Consider the following 27712-nt stretch of genomic DNA (forward strand, 5'->3'; position numbering starts at 1 on the left):
ATGCCTTTGATGATCTCCAGACTGCTCTACCTCCAGTACCACCATGAGGTCAATATTTTGGACTGACAGTGGCTTCCCCTCAAAATTAATTGTAATAATTTTGGGCGGTTACAGTACAGTGCTGTTCCCTTGAGAAGCAGAGACACAGAGAGTCAGCTCTTTAAGGTTTTTTGTTGACTACACTTAAATCACTTCCTGATTTTCAGAAAATACCTGACAATCTGGAGATGTTTAATGTGAGCTCAACCGAGTCCAGGTGTTGGAGACCACTACTGGACATGTGAAACAGAGCTTGTAGCATCCACAGGAGCTGTTTGAAGTGACAAATGTTTTCAAGTGATGTCACTTGAGTCAATGTCAGCTGGACCTGAAGGGTAGAAAAAATCTTGGGAGTTGAAGTTTGAAAGACATGAGCTAATTGGACCTCTGTAGCTTACACTGAATCTGCAGCCCAACAGAGGCTAGAGGCTTCACCTGACTCTGACACCCACATCTCTGGCCAAACTGCCATCAGCTGAATTGCATTGTGGGTAATGTAGGTCCCAGGTTTTAAAAGAAGAAAGAAAAGCATGTTCTCTGACAGTACTGAACATTTTTACCATGCTGGGGCTTTTTCTAAGCTTTGACTGATGAAACTTCCTTTCCTAGCTCACCAAGCTGCTGCTCCGTTACAGACACCCAGAAGGATCCATCCAGTAATGTGAAGCTTTTACTGGGGAGAGTGTGTTACTGGGCAGTAACCCAGTGGAGATCTGTGGGTTTATCCTCAGTGACAGGTTTCACACGCAGCTTGTGGGCCAAACCCACAAATAACAGCCAGGCGTCTTGTTTGCCATCATTCTCTGGCCTGTTTCAGATTACCGACTGGCTCTTTGAAGCTGGCTGATGGACAGGCAGGGTTTTCCCCTGCTTCTCTGCCAGAAAAAGATTGGGTCGTCCACAGCTCTGCCACCCACCACATATCTTGAATGACCTCTGAATAAGACGTGTGCTTACTTAGGCATCTGATCAGAGAGCTGTTGGGAAGCTGTAACAAAAGGTCTAGTGTGAGGTATTTCCTGATTTCACAGTAAAGTCTTCGCTGTAATACAAACCTCAGTGTGTTGCCTTTAGAAAAACTGCTGCTACCCCTTACCATCTTATCATCAAAGGCCACGACTTGAAAGTTGTAACAAGCTATAAATATACTGAAAGTCATTGACACTTCACGCACAGTGGATGCAACTCTGAGATTGTCTGAGGAAACTAAACTCATTTCATTGTTGCAAGTCCTTGATAGTCCTGTTAATGTTTCTATGATTTCATATATTTTCTGTTTAATAAAGCTCACTGAAAAAAAACCCCACAAAGATCAAATGACTTCTATGTAGTTACATCTGCTGCTTTGTTGAATCTTTATGATATTCATTCAGACAGGAAGTCTCCGTCCTTCCTCCGTAAGCGATTCATAGGTCGGACATTCCATCAGTTACGCTTTCTGTATTTCTTTTGTTAGTGCAGTTAGTGAAGCAAAACACATTCCACCACACACACCATGTATGTTTGCTGCTCTGGTCATGGAAATGCTTTAATTAACTTTATCGAGCCACCTTGAGGACTGATATTTCTTAATGCTCCTTAGAGCATATATTGGGCGTTTGTGTTGATTGTGCAGGGATATTTTAGTTTCTATGACCCCTGAGTCAAAGTGTAAAGTTGCTGCATAAGCAAATACAATTTCAAATTTTCAAATGTGAAGGCATTCTGATGCAAATGATCCTGAGCTCAGATTACAAAAAATAAGGTCTTTTCAGAATTGTAATCTTTTCTATCAATCTAATGGAAAAGTGAACATGTCTGCAGTCCCGGATACAACAACATTTCCATGTCACTTTCAACACGGCACAAGTCTGAACTGCCTGCCATCAGATAAAAAAATTGAACATTGAACTTGGAGTTATGTGAAGTTAAAGGGACACCTTTTTCACATTCCATTTCCAATATTAGTTTAACAACATCATCGAGAGCACAAAAGACATGTTTGCTTTTTCATTCACTTTAACCAGTTGGAATATTTGCATATTACTGTTGGTGAAGTAGTTGTTAGACGGACAGACTTATTAGTGTTTAGGAAATGATAAATAAACAAGGCTGTTTGATATTTGGAGAAATTAACAACCTGCTATTAGTTTTGATTTAGTCTTATGTTTATTCGTACATTATTATGTATTATCCATCCTTCATTGTGCTGTTCAATCTCGTGTGTATGACAAACATCCTAAGTGTACTAAGGCTTGGTATGTCTGAATGACACATGAGGAACAGTGATGTAACAAGGACCTCTGTCCCACTGACAGAATGTTGTCTCTTTAACAGACTGATGAAGCAGCACTGTTACATTTCTCTAAAGGGTTATGGCTTTGACACAAACAAATGTTGATTCAAGTATGTCTCCTGTTTCTTCTACAAAAAGAGGAATGCACAAAACATTGACTTAGCAGCTTCTCATTTTTGACATGCACTGATCATAGAATGACCACTGATGAAGGTGGCAGATCAGCTGATGCTGAATTCATTAACTAACATTTATTCTGTGAAGAGCTTGGCATCAGTCTTCAGTAAAACTTGGCCATTTGTTTAAATTTTTTTCCTGAAGTTGGGGTCTGTACTTTGTGCTTGTGAGTAAATGCAAATGAGCGTTTCTCTGGTTCCCAATTGGAGCAATAGACACAGGAACTGTTGGTAGTACATCAATCTTGTTGACCATGTCAGCCTAAGTAGTTGCAGTCCTTCATATCCATCTCTTACCCTCTAACCCTCACCTTCTCTCAAGAAATCCTGATTGACTCCCCTTCACCTTTTCTCCCCTCTAATGGCAGTTATGCTAACTGGGCTCTATCTTCATGACTACATTACCTTATCCACACAACAATCTCTAATAAACTGGCTTTTCTGAATGGCACACTGCACTGTTGAGGCTTTGTGAAACAAACCCAACAGCACATCCTCACCTTAACTCCTCTATGTCAATGCTGAACCTTAATCGTCTTCAGATCAAAGACATGCTGCATCGCTTTTAACCCGCTCGTCTGAATCTTCAGTAAAGAACCTTTTGTTCTTGTCTTTGACTCTTCACTTGAGTTGTCGGACTGAAATCATCCAGATAATTTCAAAGCCCTCACACCAATCCTAACCCTAATCCTGGGTCTACTATACAACCTTTTATATGTCTTTCTCCAACCTTTACCAAGTGCTTTTTTTTTTGTTGCTCTGCTTGTCTTGTGATAAAGTTGTTTAAAACATTGATTGCAATGATGTGTGTTTAAAATATATGTAATGTATTGAGTGAAATTATCTCTTCTTTTAGAGTCCACATTTCTCTCTGAGCTCTCAGTTGCCTCCAACTGCCTTTATCAATATAAACAACACAAATGATTGAATGGAGACATTATGTGAAGTGATTATACAAACTTAAATAGAGGGGTCTTAAAATGTGAAATGAATCATGTCACAGTAATTATGAGTCTTAATGTGTTTTTGTTTAAACACAGATTGAAACTGTGCAAAGGTTGAGCAGCAAAACATTAACTTTTAGGAACTTTGCTTTTGAAAAATTGATTGTTTTGTTGTATGAAGACAACATAGAGTCTATTTTTAGGCTTTGCGATCTTATGTGACTTCATAGTGAGCGCCACCTCCTCATGTTGACATGCTGTTCAGCCCCTGCAGTGCTGCACATCACGGGTGGCACACATCTATCCTGAACCTGCTGCCCTCACTCATGGAAAGTTTTCTCTGGGACGTTCCTGCGCTGTCATGGACCATTGAGCAATAAAAAGCCTGTAACCAAACCCAGAGTCTAATCCAGCCGGGACAATCGCTGGCAGAGGGCTGCTTCCCCACAGAGGCGAAGCCCTGTACTGTCCCCATCCAGTGCTGCATGAGAGGAGAGACCACATCAGTGGAGCACATCAAACCACAGGGCACTGGAATGATGTGGGAAGTCAAAGAAATCGGTGTCTGCATCAGAAATTTCATTTGTAACTCAGATTTCATTGATGGTGCTTCTAGAGTGTTAAATGCAGTGTTTGTGTGAGGGTGCTCTGAAGGAGCAACACACATTGTGTTTCTATCACATCATACAAACACAAACCCAACTTAGACATTGTTGCGCTTAATACAGAGAACAATTTGGTGTTGGGCTGTGATTAATAAAGAAGGATTTCAACCCCAAAATGTCACAAGCAGCTTCATCAGCCAGTGAAGAAACTTGAGGCAGCATTTTCCTCCGCATAAAGTGCAATATCAAGGAAACCCCACCCACTGCTGGGTGTCATCCTGAGTCCAAACGTGTCAAAGAGCAAATCAGCTTGGGAACAGGCTGGGATGCATTAACGCGCACTGGACTGTGGGCAGGGTTTTCCTAAGACAAAACGTCCAAAGAAAAAGCACAACGTCTATAAATGCTGTGAACTTTTATGCGTTTTAGTGATTTTAAAAACATGCAGGTGCTTGTAAATTGCATGGCTCGGCAAAGCGTAGAAGTGTAACCTCACCTGAGTCGCGCGTAAAAGTTCTTTTTTTTTTTTTTTTCTTCCTTTGGAGACCATGCGCAGCTTCTCGAAGCTGTGCGCTCCAGGAGAGGTGCCGCAAACTTTTTCAGCAAGAGTTGGAGATGCGGCCCCGAATGGATCTCTCCTGGTCGGACCCTCTCTATTCCCAGCTATCGCCGTGTCTTCCAGAAGACCATCGGATCAAAGTCTGGATGCCATCCCGGAGCCACATATTCACACGTCGCCCCCAGAGCAATCTGCAGTATTTTGTCGGCCTCCCGAAATTCTGGACAGCGACGAAGCAGCAGACGATGACCCCAAAGTGTATTTGGAAGCCAGCGACCTTTGGAAACAGTTCTACAAATGCGGCACAGAAATGGTCATTACCAAATCTGGGAGGTAAATGTTTCAAATTTACACACGAATGGAAAAGTTATCCGCATTTATTTATCGCACCTTTATGTCCTTATTTCTTTCGCTTATTCCCGCAGGCGCATGTTTCCGCCGCTCAAGGCCAGGTGCACCGGGATGGACAGAAAAGCCAAATATATTCTTCTGTTGGACATCGTGGCTGCTGATGACTGCAGATATAAATTTCACAACTCGCGCTGGATGGTGGCGGGGAAGGCGGACCCGGAGATGCCCAAACGCATGTACATCCACCCGGACAGTCCGGCCACAGGCGAGCAGTGGATGTCCAAAGTGGTCAACTTCCACAAGCTGAAACTCACCAACAACATATCTGACAAACATGGATTCGTAAGTTTTGAATTGTAGCACCTTTCACGCAGTCTAAAATAACCACAATGCTGTGAGGGAAGTTTTAGGGCGCGAAGTTTGTGGCCTTTTGCTGATCTGAACATCTAAATGCTGTTTATGTGCAGGACGCATACAGTGGCACAGTAAGTGTTCACTTAGGCAGAATATATCATAAAATAAGACATGCTTTTTTTTCACGTTAAGTCTGAAAATCTGGGCTAATTCAATTGTTTGTTTGTTTGTTTTATTTTCAGACAATCCTGAACTCGATGCACAAATACCAACCCAGATTTCACATAGTGAGAGCAAATGACATCCTAAAGCTGCCTTACAGCACTTTTAGGACATACGTCTTCTCTGAGACAGAATTTATCGCAGTGACAGCTTACCAAAATGATAAGGTAAGACACCGACTCTTCAGTATTTAAATATATAATCATAATGAACAACTAGAATAAAGAAATGTGTCACCCCCTTTTTCCCCCAATTATCAGATCACACAACTGAAAATAGACAACAATCCTTTCGCCAAGGGATTCCGAGACACAGGCAACGGGAGAAGAGAAAAAAGGCAAGTTATTCGTTTCAGTTACTCTTTCATATTTTATTACAGCCCTCAAAGGGATGTTTTATGGTGGACTAGGTCCGACAACAACAGCTAAAACACCTACAGCTACTAATAACGATCATTATTATTAGACCTAATTCTTCATTTAATTCTGGGGTTCACTGTATGTTTGTGTATAAAATCTTCATTTGCCAAAAATGTGTATGTAGTGTAGTAAAAACAAAACAAAAAAAACAATAAAAAATACCTCATTTGTACAGGTATGTTTTGATGTTATTTATTGTAATTACAATAATTTCTATTATTATCACAAATGTAGTGGAGCACAAGCCTACAGTAACATGAAAGCAAAAGGTAGCAGAAAATGGAAAACCCAAGTGCCTCAAAATTATGTTACAATATTAGTTACTGCACTTAAGTGAATTTTGTATTCAAGTAGAGTTATCAGGCCAAAGCCATAATTTTGTCCTTAAAAATACCTTCATTCTTTAGATGCATCCTCAAGTATTTGTTCTATTTGAATCATTCCTCAGTTGTAAAGCCTTCTCCACTGCTGGAAATCAAACTCCAGTACTGGTGGAGAACTTTAATCCTTTATTTTTATTTTTTTTCAAGTAGTCAGATTTATAAAATAACCACCATGTATGAAAAACTTCCACCAGGTTGCAAAAATACCCAATCTGCAAGAAAATACCAACAACATGTGCTCAGTATTAGTAACAACACAGATGTATTTACTTGTGGTCATTTTATCATATTTCATCATTTTCTTTTCCTTGACTCTAAAAACCCAAATCAGACTGTTGCTCCAGTAAACCAGTGATCCTGTTTTCATCAACGTCTAGTTCAGTGTACAGAATGCTGTGATTTACACCATAATAATGAGCCAAAAGTTGCCATAAAAATTGTGTAATTCTTCGTTTTAATTGACAATCCTTCTTGGCATTCTTCAGGAACATTAGTGACACATTAGATCCACAAGAATCTTTGGAGCTTCACACATATGATACACTGTGTTTAAGAATGCATAAAGCTTCTGGATCCAGTATGATCTGGCCAGTTTTACACATCAAGAGAGACGTCAGCTCATGATGAAATTTAGTTCAACATTTGTCAAGTTTAAATAGTTGGTCAATCGACGGATAAAAATGCTCTCTGTCCATGCATGGCCTGCAGAAGGATCCAAAACAGTGATTTGTTGCAGCAGAAGCAGCACATGATAAAATATGAGTAGTTTGCTAACAATAGGAGTGAATCGCTGCCTTACAATTTTTCAAAAAAAATAAAATAAAATTAATCCTTTTATGACTTTCAGTGTAATGCTGATTAAATACTGCATGCTGTATAAATCCCCATCTTAGTTTGGCTAATTTACATTTGTTAGTTTCATAAAGCTCTCAATTAAAATGACTGGTTGTATAAAGTTAATGTTTTTTTTGTTTTTTTTTAGACTGTAGAGTCAGTTATTATTTAACGTGAAGAACTTACAGCTGCTGCTGTTGGGAACATTTTGTACCAGAGCCAGAACAAAGATGACATATGATGCTGCTCAGAGTCACTTTGTTGTATCATGTATTCATGTTTAAGGGCTGAATTCAAAACTAACTGTCATCGTGCTTTGTATTATTTTCAGTAAAAAAGAAATAACCTGGACTTCCTATCACATGTATTAAAGACACTAAAAGTCTACATCATGTCTTTCTTCTTCAAGCCACAAAAGACAAAAATAACCTTTCAACAGTTTTAACTCGTAAATAATTCATACTGTGACGCCTCTAATAAACTCGTTAATAACACTTAATTTAGTGAGTTGATTGAACTCCCAGCAGTGGCTACAATTATTCAATTTATCAATTCAGATGAAAGAGTTAGAGATAAGAGATGAACTCTAGTGATCTAAAAATAAAATATATCCTTGTTTGAATGGAAATACAACACTACATCCCATGGATTCCTACCTCAGTTTGGGGCTTAAAATAAAACACAGATATTAGTAAACAGAGCACATGTAGTTTTCATTTCTGTTTACTTAACTTTCGGAGCTGAACCCACTTATTTAGGTTTGGAAAAACATTAGGCTTTATTGACCCATCCATCCACCCAGCCTCCTCCCACTTTGTTTATTTCTCCTCCGTTGCATAAATATTTGATCTCCACCAGAGATCACTGTCACAATGAAACAGAACTTTAGGTTGTAATGACTCAGTGGCACACATGGAACGAGGTCAGTCACTAAACAGTCTCAGTTTAAGTTGAATTAACTACCATAGTGACATTTAGTTCACAAGAAGAGACGGGCTGACCCCTGGCTTACTCTACTAAATTTCTAAATGACATTTTACTTTAAACAGTCTTCATTTAACATTTGTTGGCTTTAAATAATCAATAAGCACCAGAAATCTTTGACTTAAAACTAAGTGATATCCTGCAAAAATAATCCTCAAAAATGAAAATTCAAACAGCAGCAATTTCATGTCAAGATCATGACTGATTATTTTCTCTACTAAGAAATGTATTTCATTTTCTCAATTTGTTTTTATTAAATCAGGAAACTGCAGCATTTACCACCAAGGCCTAAAGAGATGCGGATGACGGATGTAAAACCTGAACCCGTAAAAGACTCGTCTCCACAATATTCAGACAATTCCAAGTCTTCAGGTGCAAAAATACATTTCTTCAGCATGCTCAATATTCATACTGTCAGTACAACACCTGCAGTATTGTTGGTGTATTAACAGTATGCAGACAAGAATCCAAAACTAACTTTCCAATTTCTTATTTTATTTTATTTTTAATTTTGTATTTTTTTTCAAGATGTCCATGAAAGTGACAGTGACAAGGACGACCATGTTGAGGAGACTCATGGACGAGAGGTGCTCATATCCCCCCACGAAACAGAAACCGAGCCAAAGGCTGCCATCACAGAAAGGACGGTGCAGACTCCAGTGAGGACGCACAGAGAAACGGACCCCAAACAAAACCGTGTCATCTGCAAAACCATCGACGGAGCAGGTTGCTGCCCGACACGAGACTCTGACAAGGAACAACCATGCAAATTACACAGCAGTTTTGCGCACAGCTGTGCTTGTTCTCCGGAAATAAACAGACATCTGCAGGATCCGAGGACCTCCAACAGTCTTTTCCATTCTGCTCAGGTGAACTCCTGGTACAGCTGTGCCACCTTGGACAGAGCAGTGCCATGTGGACTGAGTCTGGCAGCGTCTGCCAGGACTCCGTTTCCCATCAGCCTTCAACAGCACGCACTGGTACAGGTACACAACAAGCAATTACAGACTTTCTAGGGCATGTTAAATAATGATTTTGTGCCTAGTTCCTTTTAAAATAGTAAGATTATACTGCAGGGGAAAGCCCGGCAAAATTGTGAAGTTTATAGAGTGTTATAGTGTATGCTAGACCAACAAACGTCCCCTGAGACTGAAACATATCACAATAGTGTGATACAATTTTGATTCATTCATTAATATGCTAGCCGCATTTTAATGTTCAATCTGTGTGGCATGATTGTTAATTATTAACATAATTTATTAAGTCACGTTTATGTCTTATCTTAATTTCAAATGTAGGAGGTATTAGTTGAAAACACTGAATTTTACCCATAATCTAATGGCATAGAAAGAAAAAGTAGCAAACTACTGGACTAAATCGAGTTTTCAAGTCTGTTTTTTGGTGGGTGAGCCAAAAGCCGAGTGGTCAGGGTGAATACCACATGGGTCCTTAGCAGCTGAGTCTCCAGCTCAACTCCTGACTGCTCAGACGTTGGCTGGATTTTTTTCCCCAGCGGCCTTCCCCTCATTTCCATTCAATTTCTACTGTGCTACTTAGATAAAGGCAAAATACCAAAAAAATATCTGAAAAAGTCAGACATTCATATAAACACTGAATCAGATTTTGCTCCTGCTCACCACCAGGAATTCCTGTCTTCATGTAACTCCGAGTATAATGATGAGATTAATAATCTGCAGCCATGTTTCTGCTAAAAACTACTTTCCTAAGTTTGATGACACTGACCTACTTTTAGAAAGTAAATCCCTTTTTGTTTCCAGACACTGTTTCTTTGCTGCAATGAAATACATACAAAATAACCTGTAACTGTGGAGGAACGTTCGACTTATTTGAACCCTGCACTCCTGTAAATTAATCAGACAGCATCTGAACGTGTCGGCTTCATGTCTGAATGTGCACCCTGCTGAATTGTCCATAAAAAATTGCGACAACATTCTTATGAAGTTGGACTGGGTAACATTTCACTTTCAACACGGCACAAATCTGAACTGCATGCAATTACCATGCAGTTCAATGGACAGGCATGCACAACAGACAGTACTTCAAATTGATTAAAGTGATTTGGAGAAAGATTTTTCTGCATTTTATCCCCAAGTTTGGTCCAAAAACTTCCCATGGATTAATAGACAGTTTGCTGCTAAAATCCCAAAATCAAAACTCACATAACTTTCTAATTCACTTATAATTAATTCACTAATTAATTCACAAAATGTCCATAAAACAAAACTTGACTTTGATAATAACAGAGTCTGTAACAGGTTCAGATTAATGAAACTCACCAGTAATAAACGTAATCCTAGTTTTGACATAATGGTGACTAGGGAAGTTCAGTTTGTTGCTTACAGCTGTTTGTAGGACTCTTTACTTTGAGTTGATCAAATACCTGCTGCAGCAGACAGCAGCAGAATCTATATAAACATCTCCAAAAAGAGAGCGCTGCTTACATTTACACATGAGACAACAGCGTTTACTTCATTAATTACTTGTAATAATGTATACTTACAATTATATGTTAGAAATAAAAATGATCTCCAACATGGAGACAGGATCATCAGGATCTTGCAGTAAGTCACAACATGTACCTTTTCCCACCTCAGACAGGTGAGCTATCACACACTGTCACCATTTGTCACTTGCAGTTAAATCATTTTTTTCTGAATTCCATCACAGCTGTCTGGATATTTTTATTTTACTGTTGTTAAAGCAGTAGTTATTATTATTATCACAAATGGACAGAATTTACTGTATTTCGGAAATCATAAATCAGTTCGGCTGTTTAATTATTGCAGTTTGATAAGGTGCTATTACTTCAGGTGAAGTCTTTAGTTCATTAGTGCATTATAAATATGGCATGTGTGCTGTGACTCTCTTCTTAACTGTAGTGGGTATATTTGAATAAAGCTGTGAGGAGCATTACTGCAAAAAAGATCTGTGTCTGACTGACAGAATGTTAACAGACTGTTAAAGCAGCATTGTTACTTATCCCCTGTCTGAAAACAGCTTTACTTACTCTGGACTTGTAGCCCAACATTTGGTTTAGATAAATGTAAATCTTTCTGGAAAATTAGGAATTCTGTTCCCCCTCACTTCCATTAGAAGCACATTAAAAATGGATCTTTTAGTTTCTACTGTAAACTATGAAACTTAGCAAAAACTGACATATTTACTTCCACCTAATCGAAACTGTAAGTTAGAGAGTGAGAAGCAATCTCATAGCAATAAGTCCATGATGTCATTGAACGTGTTCTAAAGATTGACGAAACTGTGAATCTACTAAATCAGAAGCACAGCAATGCAGCATTCATTTTAATCATGCAAGTACCAGTCAGTGATGGCACCATGCTCTGCAAGCTTAAAGACAAGGTGTTGTGTTGCGTTGCGTTGCGTTGCGTTACGTTGCGTTGCGTTACGTTGCGTTGCGTTACGTTGCGTTGCGTTACGTTGCGTTGCGTTGTGTGTCTCCCTGGTCCTGGCACAGGGATCTCCAGGGTGGGAGGGTTAACTCACTGTTAACTATAAAAAAAAAAACACATTATTGTTTCTTATTTACAAGCGAATGCCCTTCCAAAAATATGCTTGAGTAGAAATTATCAATATTTCATAACATTTTATTTTACAGATGTTGTATTTTTGAAATGTCCTCTCAAATTTTTGCATCATCTCCTTAAAGACTGTTTAACTGTAAATATACAATTTATTACTCATTAAAAAGACAACAGAGAAGTATTAGTTGCTGCAGTTATTAAGCTCACTGAGATTTACGCAGTTGGTAACTATTTGGAGTCTTTTGGTTTTCAGGTGTTGTAAACTACTGATCTGCTTTTACATCAGTAAATATTCATTGAACGGAGGTTTCTGTTGTTGGATTCCATTTTTTTAAATGTAATTTTCAGCTGCAGTAGAATTTTTTTACTGTTTCCCTCCATGTGACTAAAATTTCAGCCAAAATTTCTTGTTGTTTTTCCTGAAACCCAGCATAACGAACAGGTAGCTAACAACTGCACATTGCAACACTTTCTCTCCTGATTACTGTTAAATTGGATGGGACTTTCTTGGAATAATTCATAGCTAAATAGCTATATTGTTAGAAGTTATCAAAGAAATTGGATGGGAAACACAGGACCTGTAAAATAAACTGTTAAGTAATATGGCCCTATGACTTTGAGTAAAAGTAACAGAGTTCAATGAGTGTTCTCAAGTACAACCATGCACACAATAATGTCATTTCAATTTCCATTAATATAATAAATCCTGCAAACTGCTTGGTAATAGAACTATTTATGTATCAGTTGTTTTCAATGTAGATTTTATGATGTTCATTTTATATTTAAGCTTCAAAAAACTCTCATTGCTTTTTTATTATTGTTTTTGAATCAATCGTTTTAGTAAGCGTTTTTTGAAAATGAATGCGAAAAACAAACTTATACCATAATATGTGGTATTATTTATTATATTATTACAGCATTACATCAGTGTTACAGGCTATTTCAGCTTATCAGGAGCCAGAACAGGCCTGAGTTGTCCTTTTATTCATCCAAGAGTGACTAATAACCTCATGTATTTTCTTCTTGTTAACAGGACCTGATGAGCCTGTCACACTTCAGAGGCTTCCTGTTTTATCCCTACTCCAGTTTCTCTGCAGCATCGGCTCAAAACCTCATCCTACCAGCACGGCCCAGAGAGGATTTCAGAGCCTGCCCAAGCATCCACAGCCAGGATTATTTCTCCTCTCCGTTCATATCTTCATCTGTTCCTTATGCGGGAGGTGGCGGCATCAAATATCTCACCCCAGAGTTACTATCGCTGCCTAAGATGGGGGAGAAGACCTCAGCAGACGAAGCTGGAACTGACTGCAGCCAGGACGAGTCAGGAGCAGGGTGCTGAGATGTGAGGGGTTACTGCTGCTTTGAAGTGTCTCTGCATGCGGTCTGCTGACACCAAACTTATTTCAGGATCAAACTTTGAAGTGGTCAAGTCTCATACATGTGCACCATTTTGCTGACAAGACTTAACATTTAATTATTAATTAATATCAATAAGCTGTGATTTTATTTAAATGAAATGCTGCCTTGTGCATTATATTTAGTCCTCACCAACAGCTACTGGACATGGCTTCCAATCTGAGGATGAATCAAACTCTCCCCTGAAACCACTCAGGCCTTAATAAGCCTATATAGGTCTTGTCCACATGGACATGGGTAGATTTTAAAACTTTCTCTGCGTGTTTTCATCCACACTCAGATGCAGTTTTAGGAAGATGAAGAAACCTTCTTCCACACAAAAGATATCCAGAACTCTTATTGCAGTGTTGATGTGCAGACTTTGGACTGTCTGAGTGTACAGTCGTCTCCTCGTCATTACCATGACTGGTGCTAACCTTGTTAACATTTACATTTACAGCTGAATTATGTTGAGGAATGACTCCACTTTGCCATCCTTCCTCAAAGCATCATTGTTTGTAGCTTGACTAAACTGGTAATAGCTATTTTTTCCATGCGCTGAGCGGCAACTCTGACTGTAGAGCAGGGCGACATAAACATCTGCTGGTTTGGCTCTTGACAGCACTTCAGTTGTGTTTTTCTTTATTTGTTCTAACAGTCATCATGTGACAATGACAAGGGAAAAAAACCCAGTTTTAAAAAATTGCCTTATACATATGGACCAGGTAATGTATTGCCTGCTTTCTTCTGTTATCTTTCCAGCCATGAGAGTGTGCATTCTGTACATTTTTTTTTTTTTACCATTTTTAAAGAATTATTTAAATCCTATAATGTGTTCTATGTTCATATTCTTGGTACTTCTGTTATTACATCCAAGTTATTGGTATAGCCTTTTAGGTCTTTGCAGAGTTCGAAGCTCACACACAGAAACAAATACCACAACTGAGAAAGTGAAGACATTTCAAAGTAATAAAGGTGCCTTGCATTGCAATCCTGAGTTTGCCTCATTCATTTGTGGGTTTGTAACCACGTCGTAGTCTCCCATTTAGTTCTTAACATGGATGTCTCGTCGAGATTCAGGTTGCCAGCACCTTGTGTTAAATTGACAGATTTCTAAATGAAGTCTGGCATAATAAGGCAATTATAACCTCAGCGGAGTCTTAACATGCTTACACAATTCTTACCTGTGAAACTTTATGAAAAGTTGTTAACCAAAATACATTTTAAAGAAATAGTGTAAACATGTAGGCTGAATGTATTTAAAGAAGGTGTTTCTCTATGAGAGTTTTCAGTCCTTTTTTTCTTCAAAGATTTTAAAAAGTCTCCAACCTGACCACAGTTGAATCAGCACCTCTTTAAAACAGCTGGACACATATGACTGAACATTAAAGTGTTCATTTAGGAAAAAAAATATTGGATACATTAGATTTCGTTGGGTCTACGTAGACTTGTAATTTAGTATACATGTATGTACAGCTGATTTGACAGCAGTAGTCTGGTAAATAGAAAAATTTGATTTGGCATATAAAAATAAAATGATCATATTAGACAGGTGATAATCAACACTACATTTTTAATGTGTATGTTATCTACATAGACTTTATTTCACAAAGGTAAACTTTTACAAATAATTTATATTCATTGCATGTGGAGTTAAATATTTCAGGTCTTTTTTAGTTTCAATTTTTATGATTTTGGTTCGTAATTCATGAAAATCAGAAATCATTCGAATATTTTCTAAGATCATTTAAAAAAACAAACAAGCAAACAAACAAAAAACAACACAGTGAAAACGCTAACCCTGCAAACAGCTAGCCTTTTTAGAAATGACATTCTTTGGCTTGTGTTGATGCTCATCTTCTGGACAACTTTCAAGTAATCAATCTTTCCAATGATTGTGGTTGTGTGGACTGAAGTGGACCAAGAGATACATGGTATTTATACAATATGAAGAGTAATTTAATCAAAATTTAATTGGAATGTATCACAACACTCAATTTTTTTGAGATACACAGTGTATATTTATATATAGCCATCCATCAATCCAGTATCTATACACCGCTTAATCCTCCGCAGGGTTGCTGGGGGCTGGAGCCTATCCCAGCTGAATACGGAGAAGGCAGCGGACACCCTGGACAGGTCACCAGTCTATCACAGGGCAACACATAGAGACAGACAACCAAGCACACTCACATTCACACCTACGGACAATTTAGAATCACCAATTAACCTCAACATGTTTTTGGACTGTGTGGGTGGAAAACTCATTGTGCCAATGATATTATTCTATTCTATTCTACAATTAAAAAAATAAAAAATAAAAAAAATATATATATATATGTGTGTGTGTGTGTGTGTGTATACAAATTATATCTATATATATAAATATACACACACACAAATTATATATCTATACATACACTGTAGTGTAATGATTTTATTTAAAAAAAAAAAAAAATCATTACACTACAGTTCAATTACATTGGTCACGTGACATCTGCGTATTCGCTCTAGACGCTTTTTGATTACGTCGTTCTCACGAGACGGCGATCATGTAGCTAAACATCGTCATTAGCCATGGTTAGCTGTTTTATCAGGAGCAGCGCAGTGTTCTGAGGGTGACAATGATTTCAGTCAGCTATATTCTGCTGTGCGGACAGTTTCTGCTGCTACTGACCGTCATACTGTTACAATGTCTGGAAGGAATCCACTCCCAGAACTCGTCAACAGCAGAGACTCCTGCTTCCTCTCCGGGTCAGGGAGCTACCGTCCTCCCCTTCAGCGAACAGCCGGAGGTTGTCAAATATGAAATACCGATGGACAGTTCAAATTATACGGAGCTCTACGAGTACAGACCTCCGTCCCCAGTGGTCCTCTGCAGCTTTCTGTAAGTAAAATGTTACGGTACACGGTAGCCTTTCCTGATTGCAGTCGTTAGCATGTTAGCGTTAGCTGTTGCTAACAGCTGTTGTTGTGAGACGGACACAGTAACGTGTGCACTAATAATACAACAGCATGCCCATTTTCTGTGATGCTTCTGTATGCCGAACTCACTACAGTGTAAACATATAAATATCACTCCATAGGTCATGTTCTCCTTGTTATGCATTTTTATCAGTGATTCATGGACCTGTAAACTGTCCTATTTCTATCTGTGTTCTGTAACTATCATCGTTGAAGTTTAGCAGGAGTTCCCGATTATGTTAGTGTGAGAGAGGACCTACTGTTAATTAACCATGACATGGACGTTGTGATCACTTTAAATGTAATATCTTCACTTTATTTCAACAACACAAGAGTCTCCTGGTGCATTTGTTGTATTATCGACAAATTTTGAAGTCATTCGTTTACTGGTCACACGAATCAAAGACGTTTGTGTGTGCTACTAAGAAAGATGATGTGAATGACAGGAGAGCAACACTCATGATGGTCACTTTGTTCAGACACTGACCCTATTAAATGGGGTACAATACCATCTAGATGTTTATAAAAGCTCTGTGTAAATGATAAGATAGCTTATTAATAGGTATTAATATATTGTACATACAATACAGGCAGTATTAGAGACTGTACTGAGTAGCTATAGCTAAGTCAGTGAAACCCACCAACATTAAACAACAAAAAAGCACAAGCTTTGGTTTGCATTAAACTTGAAGTTTAAAGGAACCAATTTAGCTGAATTTAGTTACCTGCAAAGTTCAGCACCAGTATAACTGCAGCCTGATGCACAAGAATATCAGTAGTTCACTGGAAATATCACCAGTTAAACGTGAACAACAAAAGTAAAAAATAAATAAAACTAGTTTTCCATTGTGGGTTTTCAGTCTCTTTTTTTTACAGCAGTGAGACACAACACTCTTGACTTGTTTTCTAAATGTTTTGCACGATGAAGACCGGAGGAGTTCATCTACTGTCAGGACCCTGTGGATCATGCAGGCAACTACACTGCTTTTCAGGAGATGGGCCACGGTTGCGTTGGGGTAAGTGTCATTTCGGAAAAAATGTCAAGTGCTGAGTGATTCTGAACATATAACTCATTTACTGTTTTTCTCTTTATCTAGTGGGGTGGCCAGACTGAAAAAGAGGTGAACCACACACGGGTTATCTGCACAGCACTTGATGATATAGAATGTGCTGGACCGAGAGAGTTCCTCACGGGAAGGGTACCCTGCATCAAGTATGAAACACTACACAGGACACACAACTGTATAAGAACTTATATGGGCCATTTCTGTTACACCAAACTTCAGCGTGGATACATGAGCTGCATTTATCAGGTGGCCAGAAATACAACTCTAAATGAATGACCATGTTGCTTCATAACTGCTGTAAATAAGAAGCTATTTTGTGCTGATGATGCGTCACAGTGTGTAGTTCTCCTTTGTTCCAAAAAAATGTCTGGACAGTGTTATTTTAAAATCTTTTTCTTTGTTTAGGTCTTTTTATTAAAATGTGTATTTGTTTTATTAAAATATTAGGCATTTGATTTTTACTTGTTTATATATTTAATTTCTTAATGGTCCATTTTAGTGTAATTTGTGCATTTTTAATTCATATATTTCCTAAACATTTTGAGGCTGCAGCTGCTCCCATCTTTGTGTTTGGTTACGACAGCTACAGATAGTATTCCAATCTATTGTGAGGTTAATGGAAAAGGCTCAGTGTCCATGTCTGTCTGTGCTGCAGGAAACAACAGAGAAACTTTTCTCAGTAACAGATGAGAAGTTTTAACAGAAGTGCTCCCTCTCCATCAGTCTTTGCTCACCTGGCATTAGAATTACTGCAGTTACCTGTTCTCTCCACTCCCGAACAGCAGCATCTTTCAAAAGATGATTTACTCACTTGTTCACTAAAATCCTTTTTACTGTCTGACTTTAGCTTTCAGAGGAGATACTGAGTTATTGGATAGCATTAATACAGCAATCCAAAAGTGTGTCTTTGTCAATTTCTACATCCATAGGAAGCTTTAGATAGAGCATCATCAATCCTGGAACTGACTCATTCCTTCTGACAGCAACATGAAAGATATCTGACTGAAAGTAACATTAAGGTTACACCTCTATCAACTGTGTTACATTAACACTGATGGATTAACTTGCCCTTTTCTAAGCTGCCTGCATGTTCATAGTTTGTCTCAGCTATTTTGTTGCCATGGTTGCAGTACAATTAGTTGTATTCATAAACCTATATAACCCCCTTCCCTGTTTTTTTTTTTTTTTTAGTATTGTGTTTTTAAGTTGTCAGTTGAATATCTTTGGTACAGCAAAACAAATCATTTCAATTGTTTGGTGTCTAGGTCACTCTATTTTCTGACATTTCGCACAAGCCTTGGTTAATGTATTACTGAGGTACTAGATACTGCAACTAGGTACTAGATGTCTGTAATTACTGAAAGACTCAGGCAAGATGACAGAGCAGTCAAATCTGTTCAAAGATGTAACATTTGCTGTGCTCTGTCTAGACAATTAAATGTTATTAGTATTAGTCACCCATTATTATGAGCAAATAGTAATGCAAAAATAATTCTGTAAACTGTGATCTTGAGATTAATAACTATAAGACGTACATTCTAAATGCAACTTCATAAGACTTCATTCCTGTGTGGCCTACGAATGAGACGGAGGAAAAATATGTAATATCAAATGATTCTAAAGCTCAAAGGGTAATTCCAGTTTACTTTAACAAGGCAACCCCCCAAGTGAGGTTATTGCAGTTTAGTCATACTACCAAGCGCCCTGTAGCTTCCAGAAAACAGCATTTGACATTAGTCATCGTATGCATGTGTTTTCTGTTTGGCGTAAGGACTTACTGGCTAATCTGACTCACCAGATGTAGGTTGCACGTATAAGCCTGCCATTGGCCAATCATTTCAGTCAGCATCCTCCTTCTTGGCAATCTGTGTCACCGTTTTTTTCACCCGAGGAAACGACAACAGCAGCCTCTGAGCAGCAGAGGTGCAGCCAGACCATTATGGACTGGCTAAGCGAGACTACTTATTGGCTGATGTCAGCATTAGCATATTCAGCTGTATGCACCATATACATCAGTCAGCCACATTAAAACAGGTGAAGTTTATGACATTGATCATCTCATTAGTGCAATGAGAAAAACCTGTGGACATGTACTGCCCACCTAAATACTGTTGCAGACTGGGCTCACCGCATGGCAACAGCTCTCCAGCTCCTTTGTTATGGGTTTGGTAGCTGTCATAGCAACAGTGAGCAAGATTGTGGGGCACAGCACGAGCACTGTTTCTTAGCCTATAGTTGTTTACATTTTTAAAAATATTTTGAGGTAGCTAATAACAGTTAATTTTCTTTTTGTACCTTTGAGTATAAAAGCAGCAGTAACTGACTTAATTTGATTGTGAAGAAATTCTAAATGTGAGAAATCTCAGGAAAGTTCAGAAGGTCCACTTATTGCCTTAGTAGATGCATACAGCGAGTTACAATGTGCACTGCAGTTTAAACCTTGTTCTTTAACAGTTACTTTTTGCTGGCTCGATGCAATGCGCCTCTGTAACTTTGAATCATACTTGGATTTATTATTGTCTTTTTGCATCTGGTTGTGACAGTGAGCTGCAGGCAGATTGACTCGCCCAGCTGGAGTAACTTTCATGTGTCATCCAGCATCTTTCAGACTGCTTTGTCATATGTTTCTGGATGTGTTACACTACTGCTCAACCTGAGAGCTGATTCTCATCTCTGCACTGTTTGAATTAAAGCGCGTACAGCTCCGCTGGACTCTGAGGGATCCAGCAGTGTGCTCTGCTAAGGCTGACCTGACATTACCCTGTTGAGTGGCTGATGTGGGTTGAATAGTAATAGTTTTGCATTGTCAGTGAATGACTGCAATCACTCTTTCATGCTCCGTTTACCGTCCAGCTGGGAGATAAGTTTGAGAACTTTATGTTGTACTTACTTTGTATAGTTTTTAGCTTTATGTTTAATCTGCTGTTAATGTTTTTGCTACCATGTCACATTTCTTTCTTTCATTCCTCCAGTGTGTAATACCAAGTCTCTGGTATTTATTTGTTCCCACCCCTAGTCCAGACTTATTGTTGTTGGCTGACAATAATAAAATAGCTGGCCATCTGTGTCTTGGATGCTCTGACATCTACTGATAAGAAGAAATCAATGCGCAGAGTGCAGACCTCTGCTGGAACCTAATAATCTCCCCAGTTATCTTCACACTCAACTTTGTACTTGGTAGATGACAGAAGATTTCTATAAGAGCAGCCAGAGTTGGGGCAGATGGCAGCGCTAGAGGAGCAGTCCTGAAAATCAATCTTCCTCAGACATTGTGTTGGTATGAGAAACAGCCCAGGAGGTATGCTCATTAGGAAATGGAAAGTTAAAACTGATGTCGGCAACAGAGGAAAGGCTGCAAGATCACCAAAATCAATAAGCTTTCTCTTTGTTGGGTGGATGATAAGATTCCTAGCAGTCTGGCCTTTAGTTTTGGAGATGGATTGGCCACAGACAAACAAACAAATAGGCAGACAGATGATTGCATGACCTCAGCATCCTTCTGGTGGTAATATTGTGAAAATATTGGATTGTCTAAGCAACTATGCACAGGCGTTGTAGGCAAGGCTGGAGGCAAGAACTATTATTCAAGTAATGACAATGGCACTTTCCGTTGTTCGCTTTTCTGTTTATGCCAATAGGAAATGAGCATTTTTCAGCAATCATAAATCATAAATTGTTTAAATTGTATTCAGTTGGTTCTCTGTAGGGCACAGTGGAGCAGTGGTTGGCACTGTCACCTCACAGCTCCAAGGATAGTGGATGGGTACTTCTGAAACTCTGGAGAAAGATTGGTATTGTTTAGTTAGTTAGTACAGTTGCAAGATTTATCTTCCCTCTCACTCCCACTGCCTCCTTTAGCCCCATCTCCTCTTCCTTTCCTCCTGTCTACGAGCTTGAATGTGAGTCACACCTAACTAATGTGTGGATTGGTACAAGCCAGTTTCATTTACACACCCGGGCTGTGTAAGAACACTGGATTTTGTTTTACCGCGCACACAGAACTGACATCTATCAGACTGTAAGGACGTATTCACTCTTACAAAACTGGCATCGGATTAGAATTGCTGACTTAGCTTAAAGTTTACATTTTTATTTATGTTTGCACCTTACCTCACCAATATCAGTCTTGTTAAGCCCTGCGGAGTATTTCCTCTGTGACAGCCAGGATGGGTCAAAGCCTGTCCTTCTGTGCTTGTCAGGGGCAGCAGCTGTAACACTGTCAGCAGGAGAGCTGCTAGAACTCTGGCCAGGACTGGCTTCCCTGCCAACAGCAGCAGAGCTCCAAACATCTCACTAGATTCACGTAGGGTGTGTTAAAAAATAAAGGAAGCTTCTATTGCAGTAAGTTATTGTCAACTTGACTAACATTATCTTCACTTCACCTGCCTCTCCTCTGCTCCACACCGTGACGAGCCACGGACACAGTGGAACAGAGAGCAGAGGTAGTGGGACGTTAAATGGCAGCAAAATGAAGTAGAGATTAACAGAGTGCACACACATTAGGTCAATGACATAAACAAAGAATCTCTTTGGTTTAACTAATGTTTTAAACTGTACTTCTAATATTTCTTTATGATTGTCTAAAATTTCTTGCCATTCTTTGTTTTGTTAGATGTAGTTCATAACACCTTTTAACCTTCTATAATAATTTTTGTGAATGAATTTAAAATAATTAAAACCCATCATTGTGTTCTGTAGGTCTCACTAAATTGACTCTTTGGCTCATATTCATTTCTGCATTTTGAGCTTAAGTATAATAATCTCTACAGAAATGGCCATGAAAGCTTTCTGGTTAAAGGCTCACTTTTACTTGAACGTTGCATATTAAATGTGAAATCTTTTGGATAATTTTAAAGTAGCCTCTTTAATTTGAAATGAAGCTGCTCTTTTAAGGTCTTTTTTTGGTGATACTTTCACGAGTCCTCCTTTATTTTTCAGTGTGTGTTTATGTTTGTTTTTTTGCACTCCCTAACAGTTCGTCAACTGTAACAAACAATTAGAGCAGTTGAAGGCTGAATACAGTATGTGTGGATTTGCTTTTAGATTGATAGAAAGGTGCAGTGTTCACCATCAGATGTACCATCAGCGGGGTGCGCTGTCATTGCACACCTTTCCAGACTTCACCACTAGAGGACAATGTTGACACACTTAAGAAGCACCACTTAATTCTTTGCCATGCCTCTACAGCGCACCATGTTCACCCAGCATTTCTCAGCATTCATCAGCACGTCAGGCTAATCGCTATAGTAACTGCATAGACTTAAGAGACTCACAGCGGTAGGACACAATCAAAGCAGCACCTGTACAAAGACTTCACTGCAACCCAGGACTTGGATAAATGCTACCTTTGTGAATCCTCCAGTGCTCAGTTTCTGTTCTGTGTTCACCCACTGTATAGCACAGAGCAGGTGTTGCTTTAATTGCGTCCACTCCTTGTAGATCAGAACTGCAGGTGTTCTGCATTTGCTTCTTAAATCGTGTTAGTATTTCCATTATTTCTGCTTGAACACTGGCATGTTTGTGTTGTAGCATATCAAACTTTACATTGATAAACCTTACTTAGTTAAGCACTGTGTGAGGACATGTGTTGTAAACTGCGCTATACAAATAAAATTGAATTGAATTGAACATTTGAAGTTCAGAGATGAAACAAATGACTGAGGTTCAGCTGATTAAATCACACATTTTACAATTGTTCTTATTTATTTCCAGCTAGTTTGTCTTATGTGCCACTCTTGTTGGTTTTTCACAGATACACTGGACACTACTTCATAACCACACTGCTGTACTCCTTCTTCCTGGGTTGTTTCGGGGTTGATCGTTTTTGCTTGGGCCACACCGGCACCGCAGTGGGGAAGCTGCTCACCCTTGGAGGCCTGGGAATCTGGTGGTTTGTGGACCTGATCCTGCTCATTACTGGTGGCCTGATGCCCAGCGATTACAGCAACTGGTGCACCTACTACTGAGACCGACAGCAACACGTGACTGAAGACTTCGACCACCTCTCTGTCTGATGTGTATCTGCTTATTATGGAGAACTCCAGGGATGCGCCCTGCAGTGGTTATGAGTCCGCAGGCTGGCTTGCGGAGTTGAGTGGAGTCCGGGGACCTCCTGAGGGCTCTTACAGATTTCCCAGACGCTCCTGTGGGCTCCTACAGGTTTCCCAAGGGCTCGAGAGAAAAAATGAGGGATGATTTGCTGACTTTAATTTAATTCATTTGAATTCCCCACTTTTTCGGGATGCATAAGGATAACTATTAGACTCACAGCTTTCACCAGAGCAACAGTGATGACGGTTCTTCTTCTTTCCAATAAATTGTCACTTTTTGATTTGAGTTTGATTCGTTTGATCTGAATGCTAAAAGAAAAAAAACAAACAAACATTATTGTCTTTTAGTGCTGCTCTGTTTGTTGTTTATGTTGCATTATTTATACATTATTACAAAACAAACCAAGAGTTATACACGAAAGTCATATGACTGACAGGTAGCTCATTGATTGGATTGTTGTGGTCAGTGCCATCCTGCATCATTACACCACAAGGACTAACGTTGTGATGGGAATGTGATGGTTGCTGTACAGTTGCTATGTTTCTCCCAATTTCTAATCAAGAATACTTGGAGTGGGACACGAGCACAACACATCTCTGCACTGTGGAAAATAACTGTAGTTATGTGGCAACATGCATGTTTTACTGAGGTTACCAAATGACTTGCATATATTGCTTCCTTGGCAATTGATGATGAGTAGATGGATTTACTAACTTCTATGTGCAACTTTCCAACTTGCAACTTGCAGCATTCTGCAGGTCTGCCAATAATGTCATGGTGCCAGATCCCAAAGTTTCCTTCAGAAAGAGCTCTGAAGGAAACCTGTGTGATGTGGTTGAGTCTAGGCTTCGGCAAGTCGGGGCTGATTTGCTGCTAAGGACAAAACTGCATGTTCAGGAGGTGGCTTTTAATGTTTTGGTTTATCAGTGTAGAAGCTTCATTTAAGTAATTCTGAAAAAGTAATTAAAATGTGTTTTTATAAAATATAAAACTTCATTTAAATAGCATCTTTTAAAATAGTAATGAACAAAATAAACTGAAATTCAAGGTAAAATCACTGAGCAGCATAAATAAATAAAATCTAACCAACAAAGGAATAGAATAAGGAGTAAGAGTGAGATTATAATAATAATAATATGAAATAAGATAAAGGCTGAGAAGTAACAATATAAAGCTAAACAATTGCTTAGGTGGAAATATTAAACTTTAATTAGCAGCTTTCTTAAAAAGGTAAGTGCTTTAAATGAAGGCACTGCAGTATGCAAGATCATTAGGTAACCACGGTAACAAGCATGCATAATTTCGAAGGTGAAAGCGGTTAAGACAGAGCATTGGTGTTCTGTTTCCTAATCCTTTGAATTTTGTATGAAGTGAATAAAGTAAACATCACAAGTGAGAGTAATTATACATCCTTTATCACAAGATATGTTGTTTTTGGTCACGTTATAGGCTTCTTATGATGTCACATGATGTAAAAAGTGCAGCTGCAGTCGATACTGGTAATGCTTAAAAGTTATTTAATTCTCTGTGAGAGCTCTTCATACATACAAAAACAATGTTCAGTAATGTGCTGCAGGATGAAAGATAACGGTCGTCAAAATTATAATTAATTGTGAAAGGCCTTGGGATAAAAATGTATTGTTTGGCCTCTATTGACCCCTACGATACATTTACATACAGTTTGACTTTTTTTTTTTACCCCAGGCAACCAGAAACCAACAAGTTCTCTTCAGCTGAAAAGATTAAAGCTATTTTTTAAAGCAAAAACCCAATATCTCAATGTTATTTGTGCTTTAAAGAACAACTAAAGCTTCTATTAACAGAAATGAAAGGGATTACACCTGTGTCTTCTGGGTGCCCTCGGCCTACCTGGCCAGGTGAGTGTTCCAGCTCTGCTCAATGACGAGTTTCGTGTCGGTTCGTATGGCTTCACGCTCACTGCTCTTGGCTGGTTTGTCAAAGCCTGTATGAATGCATACCAGATCAGGACTAACACCAATCGGTCTCTTTCTTTATGTTTGTTTTTCTTCTTTTCGTGGAATTGATGTGGAATCATATGGCTAGTGCGTGGTTTCCACATTCACATGTTCTCAAGGGTCCCTGTGAAGGTATTTTCACCATCCTCCCATGTTCATGAAAGGCCAACATGAAGCTCAGGTCTGAGACTGTACAGATGGCCTGCAAAGACTACACATGTGCCAGCGAGGTATACTCGACACTTGTCTCATGCTCTGATTGTATTTCATAGTGATTGCACTGTGTTCCACCTGTTCTTGTCAAGCATTGCACTCACTGATTTCTCATTTTGACTTTTTCTCATTGTCCCACCAAACACGGTAACCGAAGCAGCCCTTCGTGCTGAGTGTGCATGTGTGGAACTTGTGTATGCAAAGTCTGTTTTGTTTTGGAACACGTGCGCCTGCTGCTGTCTTTGGGCGCAGACATTGAAGGGGAAACCATGAACTGGCCTTCACAACATGTTCCTGAAGTGCAAATGTAAGCATGTTATCAAGGCCCCATCTCCTGGAAAGATTGCAGATGTGATGAATGCCTGATGTAAAATGGTAGAAATTGCACTTCAGTCTTGATGTACATTTGAATCAACATTTTCTGTAACTCATTTCACATACAGTTCAGCACTGCTCGCATTTGTGATTTAGCTGACCAAGAATACATTCCACTTAAAACACTGAGCAGTGATTTCAGAAATATTCTAGTTTCTTGAGAGGAAGCTATACATATATATAGTTTAGTACACACATATATATACATGAGTTGTTACCAGTTCTCCAAACAGCCCAGTGGTGACCCTTCATTTACCTCTTCTCCTTGTACTTTCTTCACTTTCCAGCTGTACTTAGACTGATTAACACTGCAGCCCCCAGCAGGCAGGAGCACGGGGCTGAAGATGGATAGGGGTCACATTTGTCACATTGACGAGGTGATGATTTAGTGGTTTTCTGTATTGACTCGAGAAATGTTTTAAGACGGTGCAAGCAGCACATTCCTTTACTTTATAAAAAAAAAAACCTACACCTCTGCATGCTGTGTAGGAGCAGTCACCTTCTTTGCATTCAGCTGCGGAGCTCGATCCGTTCAAATGTCTCAAGCTAAAACTAATTTTGATCTTCATTGAGTTTCTGCAGCGAAGCTCAGGTCTCACATTAAATATTCAAATCTTCATCTTCCACTTTGTCACATTTCTCGTCTTTTCCTGAACTTAGGGTTTATGTGCTTTTTCATTGATAGAGCAGGTTTCTTTACCTAAGGATCCATAAAACCCCTTTTTAACTCCCATCATAAAAAGTTGAAGAAGACACGATCATCGACGGCTCCTCTCATCCAGCAGCAGCAGCAGTGTGCTTTCAGCAGGCGGTATATTTTCAGCTGACTAAACATCTTCTGTAGAGTGAAGCATTAAAACACTATTTACATATTGCAGTTTTCTACTTAATTCACAATATGGCAATTTATGTGCTCTTACAACCCTGTTTAAAGACGTGAACACAGTTTTTCCATGTACCAGATCTTTCCTTTAATCTGATTCTTAAATCCAAATCCACCAAAGCAGATTTGCCCACATTAATATAAAGACATACTGTGCTCATGTCTATTTAAAATCTTCAATGTTCTGGAGCCTCTTGGCCTTTTTAGATACTGTATATAATATTGATCCACTCAGTGAAATCTTCACCTTTGAGTTAAGTTTTGATCCACTGCACTTTTATCTATTTGCTTTATCTGTTTCATTGTAATATTAGGGAACATTCTTCTCTGACTAATTTTGATTTGTTAAAGCTTTTTTCATGAGCTCAACCAGCATGCGTCTCCTGAAATCAAAGTAAAACAACCTTTCTGTGCTCTGCAGCTTTTTGATTAATGTTACACATGTGCTGATGATGATAGTAAGGAGGAATTCTAAGTGTCTCATTTTGCCTATCACTATTCATAGTCCTTCTGACTCAATAAAGAGAATCTGGTACTTTGTGTTTTTTGAATTCTCCTTATTGTATTTAATGGGCTTTGATGCAGAGTAAAATGTTTGTGAAGGAGAATGTTTTCTCTACTCTGTCCTGCAACACATTACCTCATGTTACAAGCTTGGGTTGATTGAGCAACTTGAGTTCCTCCTGTGATGCACACATGACTTGTATGACATTTTGAGCCGTTGTGAAAAACAAAACTGACCACATTAGTTAGAAAACATATATATATATATATAGGTGAGCTGCATTGAAGTGAGACCACTGTTTGAGAGGAGAAAGAAATATGAAAGAAATATTACAAGACAAAGCCTTCCTCGATTCATAACCCTCAGGGGTTTAGTTGGTGTACCCCTTCTTGGTTTGGTTGTGGCTTCTGGTTGTTAATGTTGGCTATCATCTTGTTGCTGCAGCTGCCTCCAAAATCAAACCTCTACGGACACAAGAGCTTTTAATGGACTACATGAGCCACAAAGTTTTCAAGTTTACAGCTTTGCCTTTGCGTTTTTGAGGCCCACTGAACATTCACATGACTATTTCACTA

General features: G+C 38.9%; 2 protein-coding genes across 2 annotated transcripts; both read left to right on the forward strand.

Moving 5' to 3' along the window:
- The first annotated feature begins 4587 nt into the window (after nt 1-4587).
- Nucleotides 4588-14059, forward strand: LOC103374781 (T-box transcription factor TBX2-B-like). Its single transcript, XM_008304930.1, has 7 exons — nt 4588-4931; nt 5024-5291; nt 5546-5692; nt 5786-5862; nt 8408-8517; nt 8674-9131; nt 12742-14059. The coding sequence occupies exons 1-7, from the start codon at nt 4588-4590 to the stop codon at nt 13045-13047; spliced, it is 1710 nt and encodes a 569-aa protein (XP_008303152.1). The 3' UTR covers nt 13048-14059.
- Nucleotides 14060-15647: 1588 nt separating this feature from the next.
- Nucleotides 15648-27167, forward strand: tm2d2 (TM2 domain containing 2). Its single transcript, XM_008304931.1, has 4 exons — nt 15648-15990; nt 16996-17083; nt 17165-17280; nt 22887-27167. Exons 1-4 carry the CDS (start codon nt 15728-15730, stop codon nt 23098-23100), a joined length of 681 nt encoding a protein of 226 aa, XP_008303153.1. The 5' UTR covers nt 15648-15727; the 3' UTR covers nt 23101-27167.
- The last annotated feature ends 545 nt before the right edge of the window (nt 27168-27712 follow it).

This window comes from Stegastes partitus, unplaced genomic scaffold (assembly GCF_000690725.1).
Source record: "Stegastes partitus isolate 25-593 unplaced genomic scaffold, Stegastes_partitus-1.0.2 Scaffold2354, whole genome shotgun sequence".
NCBI lineage: Eukaryota > Metazoa > Chordata > Actinopteri > Pomacentridae > Stegastes > Stegastes partitus.